The 8,132-nt window shown below is 36.5% G+C and overlaps 1 protein-coding gene across 1 annotated transcript; it reads left to right on the top strand.

Moving 5' to 3' along the window:
* Positions 1 to 2,820: 2,820 nt before the first annotated feature.
* On the top strand, positions 2,821 to 3,366 carry LOC126447546 (uncharacterized). The gene has a single exon (XM_050090991.1). The coding sequence runs from the start codon at positions 2,821 to 2,823 to the stop codon at positions 3,364 to 3,366; it is 546 nt and encodes a 181-aa protein (XP_049946948.1).
* Positions 3,367 to 8,132: the final 4,766 nt, after the last annotated feature.

Genomic DNA, 8,132 nt, shown 5'->3' with positions numbered 1-8,132 from the left:
TCGTTTCTATTATTTTACACTAATTAAATTCTCTCCTATATTACTGTTGGCTCATCATTAGCATTAAAATTTTTTTACACTCATTTTTAACATATGTCAGGCCCCAAGTATGTTGCATCCATAACATTTGACCTTCAACTACAATTGCAGCTTCAGTTAGAAGCCCATAGTCTGTGGAGACAGAGTTTCATCTAAGCCTACAAATAACAGTTACAGCTTCATGAAATAAATCATTGTTACATATTTTTCTTAAATTCCATTTCTCATTTAACTCTCCTCTAACTAATGTGTTGAAGTGGCACCCAATTAAACTTCTTGAAACTTTGCATTTACAAGTCAGATGCCTTTGCTCATGTACCAAAACAATTTCACAGTAAGGTTGATGCCAAATGCAGAAAAGATGTTGGTTATCAAGGAGAATCAATCAATTATCAACCTTATGATCCTGCGAGTCTCAGAGTGTTTGTATCAAGGGATGTCACATTCAATGAGGTTAGTAACAGCTCAGCATCTGCACAACGATAATTTGATGACACATTCTTAAATTTCAAGACTGACAAAGAACAAAATATCCAGGATTGACACAAGCAAGTTATTGGTGAATCAGTGCAAGAGATGGAAATTTCACAAAATGATATAAATAAGGCTAAACTGGAAACTGAAGAACAACCTACCAAAGTGCTGTCAATGCAGCTATAAGATCATTCTATGATCCACAAGCTAATCAGATATGAAGCTGATTTTGCTTCAAAGAAGCAATTTCTGGTCCTGACTCAGAATGCTGGTAAAAAGTGATTGAAGAAGAACTGGACTCTCATGAAGACAAGAAAGCACGGAAGATAGTTCCTTAGAACTAACAGCCAGAGAGTTATTGACTCAAACTGGGTGTTCAAGGTTTTATTTGACACAGATTGTAAGATTACTCGGCACAAAGCACGGCTGTGCACAAGAGGTTTCAAACAGCACTATGGTGTTAACTACAATGAGATACGATACGATTCACTCAGAGTTTTCTTGGCAATTGTCACATATAATGTTCTAGAGATGGTACAGTTTGATGTTCGCACAGCATTTCTGTATCGAAGCCTTGATGAAGAAGTTTACATGGATATACCTTAGGGAGTGGTGGTGAAAACAGAGGAAGCTGCAGTTTGCAAACTTCAAAACTCACTGTACGGATTTAAGCAAGCTCCTCGGTGTTGGAACAAGAAATTCATAGATATTCTTTCATACTATAGTTTTCGAGCAACTGATGCTGATCCATGTTTATTCAGTGGTGTAATCAGCAGTGATGTTATCATATTACCATTATTTGTAGATGATGGTGTTATTGCATTGAAGTCAGTGCAAGCTATTCATAAAGTTGTTACATCTCTAAAAGAAGTCTTTCATATCACTGTTGGTAAAGGTTATTGCTTTGTTGGAGTGGAGATTGAGCAAGATCGTGTGGGAATGAAAATGTTAATACATCAACACCAGTATATGAGAAGAATAATTGAGAAATTGGGAATGTCTGAAGTGAAAGATTTAAGTGTTCCTACTGATTCCCAAGTGAGTTTGTTACCTAATGTTGAAGAGTTCAGTGGGGAAAAAGTACCATATTGTGAAGCAGTTGCATTTCCTATGTTTTGTCAGTTATCTCTCGACCAGATATTTCATTTGCAGTTAACAGTGTGAGCAGATTTTTGAACAGCCATTCTAATGCACATTGGCAAGCAGTGAAAAGAATTAACAGGTACTTAATTGAAACACCAGATTACAGTATAGAGTACTCAGACAGCAGAAGCAAAATGCAACTGGTTGATTTTTCTGATGCTGACTACACAGCTGACCCTCCGTCTCAAAAGTCAACAACAGGATTTGTTTTTCTTTTGGCTGGTCATCCTGAAACGTGGACTTCTCAGAGGCAAAATGTTGTTGCTCTAAGTATAACTGAATCCAAATATGTAGCTGCTGCTACCGCTGGTTAGGACTCAATTTGGCTGAAAAAAGTACTAGGTGGTCTGGGAATCAAGTGTAAAGAACCAACTACAAAAAAATCAACAACCAGAGTGCAATCTATCTGCCAAAAATCCTGAATATCACAAATGCACCAAACATTTAGATGTACACCATCATTTCTGATGTGAAAAAGTGCAGTATAAAGAGATAGAAGTTGTTTATGTGTGTACCGAAGAACAACTTTCTGATTTGTTGACCAAAGCATTAACCAATGAAAAATTTTGAAAGCTCAATGTTTTAGTCGTAAATGCAATCAATTAAACAACAGGAGTGTTGGAAAGGTTTTATATAATTGCATTTGCTTATGTTTGCAGTTCTTGTTCTTGTTTATGCTCACAGTCTAGCCACCGGTGTATAGAGTTTATTTATGTGAGCGCAGCTGTTTAACTTTGTCTTCTTTGCAGTGGTAGTATTCTTTGTATTGTTTTTGTTGCCTTTGAAAATTCAGCCATCGTAAAGAAAGACATTTATTTTAATTAATAAAATAAGTTCATACACAGCTTTATTAATCTCTCTTAGCAAACCTGCACTATCCACATCAAGTTATGGGCCCAGGCATCGCTCGGTTTGTGTGAGGAAAGTTGTTATTTCATACAAACTTTTGGTATTCTGACTGTGTTGTGTTCAGACGAAAAGAAGAGAGAAGAAATTTGCAATGGCTGAAGGAGTGTTTTGAAAATACATCTCAAAGCTGGACGTGAAAAATTATCAGACGTGAAAATTGCAGATAACTGCAATCGTGAAGGCTTATGGAATTTTCGATGTTGTAATTGGTACTCAAGGTCAACCTAATGAAGATGACGATGCAAGCTTAAAAGCATGGCCAAAGAAAATGCAAAATGTATGTTTCTGATTTCCACACTAGTAGATGATACACAAATGCAAAGTCTGTTGGTTTGTGAGACAGCCCACAAAATGTGGAACAAGTTGAGATCAATACATGAGCAATGGTCAGAAACCAGCAGACTAACAATAACTCAATGTTTTCATGAATATTGGATGAATGCATATGATTCTGTAGTTGCACATGTAGCTAAAGTTGAAAATCTAGGATTACAACTCAGAAATGTTGGAGAAAAGATTTCAGATGTAGCTGTAATGGCGAAAGTCATTGAAGTATTACCATCAAAATATAAATCATTAAAAACAGCTTGGGACAGTGTGCCAGCTAGTCAACAAAACATGGAAACTTTGACAGAACGTCTCATCAAAGAAGAGTGCCAGATGAATATGAGTGATGAAGAAACTGGTGCATTTGCAGTGATGTCCATCAATAGACAAAAAGGAAATGCAAGATATCCTTATAAAACCAAAAGTTCACAAGAACAAGAAACAAGATCAGATATCGAGTGTTTTTACTGCTAGGAGGATGGTCATAAAGCTTGCAAGTGCTGGAAGAAAAAACAAAAAACAGAGAAAGGTAAGAATGGCGAAAATAAATCCGGGTGTGTATTTATTATGTCAGCAGATAACATATGTCGAGTTGTCAGAAGGTCAAGAGAGACATATGTTAAGTGGTTTGAACATGGTCAGTCAGCTGTTGTGGTTGTTGGACAGTGGTACATCATGTCATATGACTATTCGACAGGAAGCGTTTTCAAAGTTCTGTCCACCGACTAGGGAGCATGTATTACTGGGTAATGATAAAGAATGCCAAGTCTCCACTGTTGGTACCATTATTGTTAGCAAAGAAGATAGTGGCAAATGGAGTGAGGCACATCACAAAAATGTTTTGTGTGTACGAGGTATCAAAAAGAACTTGTTTAGTGACAGAGTATGTATGTCGAAGAAAATCTCTGCAGCTTTCAAAGAAGATCAAGCTGTACTAATACATGACAGAGAGACTGTAGCTGAAGGTGTGAAGGAAGAGAACAATACTTATAGGATGTGTTTCATGACAGAATCCACACTAGGGAGTGAAGTTAATGTTGCAGTGACTGATCTGAAACAGTGGGATGAATGGTTAGTGACTGATCTGAAACAGTGGGATGAACGGTTAGGACATTTGAGTGCAGGAATAATGCAACAGATGTCAGCAAAAGAGGTGGTCAAAGGAGTAATATAAAAAAAAAGAACAGGAAGATTTTTCTGTGAATTGTGCCAGCTAGGCAAGGCACATCAGTTGAAGTTCAGCAACAAAGACAAAATCGTTAACAAAACTAGGGGAATTTATTCATTCAGACGTGTGCAGGTCAATGTCAATTGAATCAATTGGTGATGCAAAGATTTTTGTCATATTCAAAGATGATGCAACTGGATACAGAGCTGTTTATATTCTAAGACACAAATCTGATGTCATTGATCAGTTTCGTGAATTCACTAACTTTGTGTTCAACAAGTTTGGTCAGAATGTGGAAACATTGTGTATGGACAATAGCACTGAATACATTAATTATGGTATGAAACAGTTTCTGATGAACCATGGAATTCAGTTAGAAACAACTACTTCATATATGTGAGAACAGAATGGTCGTTCTGAGAGGGGAAATCGCACAATTTTTGAAAGTGCACGCACACTCTTGGAACCCAAAAACCTTACGAAGTTTTTATGAGCAGAGGCTGTTAACACTGCTGTATGAATATGAAATAGAGTTATAACAAAACGCAATTTGGAGCAAAATCCATATGAGTTGTGGAATGTAAGAAAACCATATGTTGGACATCTTTGGGTGTTTAGATCAGATGCCTTTGTTCTTGTACCAAAACAATTTCGCAGCAAGTTTGATGCCAAATCCAGAAAAGTTGTACTTGTTGCTTATCAAGGAGAAACAACAATTTATGACTTAATGATCCCACAAGTCACAGAGTGTTTGTATCGAGGGATGTCACATTCATTAAGGTCAGCAACAGCTTAGTGTCTGCACAAAAATTAAGTTGATGACACATACTTGTACTTCAAGACTGACGAAGAACAAGATATCCCGGATTGGCACAAGCAAGTTATTGGTGAACCAGCACAAGCACAGGAAGAGATGGAAATTTCACAACATGATATAAATAAGGTTAAAGTGGAAACTGAAGAGCGACCCATCAAAATGCTATCGATGCAGCTATGAGATCATTCTATCATCCACGAGCCAGCAAGATATGAAGCTGATTTTGCTCAGTATAATAATCCTTACAGCTTCAAAGAAGCAATTTCTGGTCCTGGCTCAGAACACTGGAAAAAAGTGATTGAGGAAGAACTGGACTCTCATGAAGACAACGAAACCTGAAAATAGTTCCTAGAATGAATAGCCAGAGAGTTATTGATTCAGAATGGGTGTTCAAGGTTTTATTTGACACAGATGATAAAATTACTCAGTACAAAGCATGGCTGTGCACAAGAAGTTTCAACAGGACTGTGGTGTTAATTACAATGAGACTTTCTCACCAATGATATGATATGATTCACTCAGAGTTTTCTTGGCAGTTGTCACATATAATGATCTAGAGATGGTACAGTTTGATGTTTGCACAGCATTTCTGTATCGAAGCATTGATGAAGAAGTTTACAGGGATAGACCAGAGAGAGTGGTGGTTAAAACAGAGAAATCTGCAGTTTGCAAACTGCAGAAATCACTGTGCAGACTTAAGCAAGCTCCTTGGTGTTGGAACAAGATATTGATAGACATTCTTTCATACTATAGGTTTTGAGCAACTGACGCTGATCCATGTTTATTCAATGGTGTTATTAGCAGTGCTGTTGTCTTGTTAGCATTATTTGTAGATGATGGTGTTATTGCATTGAAGTCAGTGGAAGCTATTCATAAAGTCGTTACATCTCTAAAAGAAGTATTTCAAATCACTGTCAGTGAAGGTTATTGCTTTGCTGGAGTGGAGATTGAGCGATATCATGTGGGAATGAAAATGTTCATATGTCAACACCAGTATACAAGAAGAATAATTGAGAAATTGGGAATGTCTGAAGTGAAAGATTTAAGTGTTCCTACTGATTCCCAAGTGAGTTTCTTACCTAATGATGAAGAGTTCAGTGGTGAAAAAGTACCATATTGTGAAGCAGTTGCATTTCCTATGTTTTGTCAGTTATCTCTCAACCAGATATTTCATCTGCAGTTAACAGTGTGAGCTGATTTTTGAACAGCCATACTAATGCTCATTGGCAAGCAGTGAAAATAATTTGCAGGTACCTAATGGAAACACCAGATCATGGCATAAAGTACTCAGACAGCAGGAGCAAAATGCAATCGGTTGGTTTTTCTGATGTTGACTACACAGGTGATCTTACATCAACAGGATTTGTTTTTCTTTTGGCTGGAGGTCGTGCAACGTGGACTTGTCAGAGGCAGAAGGTTGTTGCTCTAAGTACAACTGAGTTCATACACAGCTTTATTAATCTCTCTTAGCAAACCTTCACTATCTGGATCAGTCTTCTTTGTTAAATGATTGTAAATAATATTACAAGTTTATATTTGTTTCTGTTATATTTGTGCAAGTACCTTTGATGCAAAGCTAATGTTTGATGTATTTGCTCCTAGTATTAGAGATCTGTGAAGTTTAAAACAATATATAGTTGTTCTGTTGCTGATCTTACATTAAGTTCTGGCACTTTAATAAATCTTTGCATAATCATTTACAGGTTGGATACATATATTTTTGTCCTAACATGGTAGCAGAGTGTGGTTGAGATTAGCATTGATTTGATATATAATTGAGACGTGTTAAATAGTGTCAGAATCAACTAATTCAAGCAGACAGCTTGCGATGCAATCAACTTTTTTGTAGACAGTTTATGAAGTTATTCGACGTGTTTGTAAGCGTAAACAGAAAATAAGGGCAAAACAGCATGTCTGAAGAAAAACAACAGGTTTAAAAATTAAATGGCAAAGAAAATTGGGCTATCTGGCATATTCTCATGAAGGCTGCCTTGGAATGTGATGCTCTTTACGATGTTGTATGCGAATCTTTTGTGAAACCAGAAACAAATTTTGAAGATTATGTAACGAAATTAAGTGCTTGGACAAAAGAGAATTCAAAAGCGAAGAAACGTCTTGTTTTGACACTAGAAACAAAACCGCTACTTAGAGTAGTAACATGTGAAACTGCAAAAGATGTTTAGGATAAATTGCACCAGATTTATGATATTCAGTCTGCTGAAAATATCGACTTGTTGTGACATAAGTTTCACTATATCGAATGGGAATGGTCAGGCGGTATGCAAGGTCATTTAGCAAAATTTGACGAAGTACAAATAAATACGTCTGTTCTAAATAAACCAATAGAGGAAGCTGATTTTTGTGAATGTTTGCTTCATACACTGCCAAAAAAATTTGATCACATTTACATAACTTAGCATGATATGCCACAAGCTGACAAAACATGGCATTAACTACAGAAAAGTTGTTTGAATTATGAGCTGCGAATTCAAGACAGAGAAAAAACAAATGTAGGTGCTACAATGTTTTCAAGAACCAAGGGAAGCAAAATTAAATTGCGTAATGTGAAAAAGGTGCAAAAAACAAGCAACCGTGATGTGAAGAAATGTTTCTAATGTGGTAAGACGGAACGCATTTCGAAAGACTGCAAAACAGGCATAGCATGTTTTAAATGCAAAAGCTAAGGTCATATCTCCAGGAACTGACCTTTGATGTACCACAGAAAATGCACAGTGTTAAAAATAATGTACATATTGAAGCATTTGGGAGTGGCTGTATTTATGTTGAAACTTTTAATGGAAGAGAGTGGGCCAAACAATACTTTGAAGATGTATGGTATTGTCCAGATGGTGCTTGTACTGTTAAAAAGGCCGGAGAAAAAGGTATTGATCAAAGTATCAAAAATGATCGTAAAATATGGTCATTTTATAGAGACAATATTTCAATTGTTTTTGCTCTATCTAAAACCAAGAATGAACTTTATCACTTGGCAGTGAAAGTGATTTAGCAAGGAAAGTCCTGTGTAGTAAAGGAAGTTTCTAATACTCTTCAATTGTGGCATGAAAGATTTGGGCACCAGAACAAACAACAAGTGCAATCTTTTTTGACTGCTCATGATAACAATGTAAGGTTAGACAACATCACAGGCTGGTTTTTGGTTCATGAGTTGACAAGCCAACTAGCCTGTGTGAATTAATCTTCGATTATGTCTGTGGTCCAAGGGAAGAAAACGATGTAGTAAACCATCAATATTTT

The sequence above is a fragment of the Schistocerca serialis genome, chromosome 1 (assembly GCF_023864345.2).
Source record: "Schistocerca serialis cubense isolate TAMUIC-IGC-003099 chromosome 1, iqSchSeri2.2, whole genome shotgun sequence".
NCBI lineage: Eukaryota > Metazoa > Arthropoda > Insecta > Orthoptera > Acrididae > Schistocerca > Schistocerca serialis.
The sequence above is the reverse complement of the archived record's forward strand: the minus strand, read 5'-3'. Positions and strand labels throughout refer to the sequence as shown.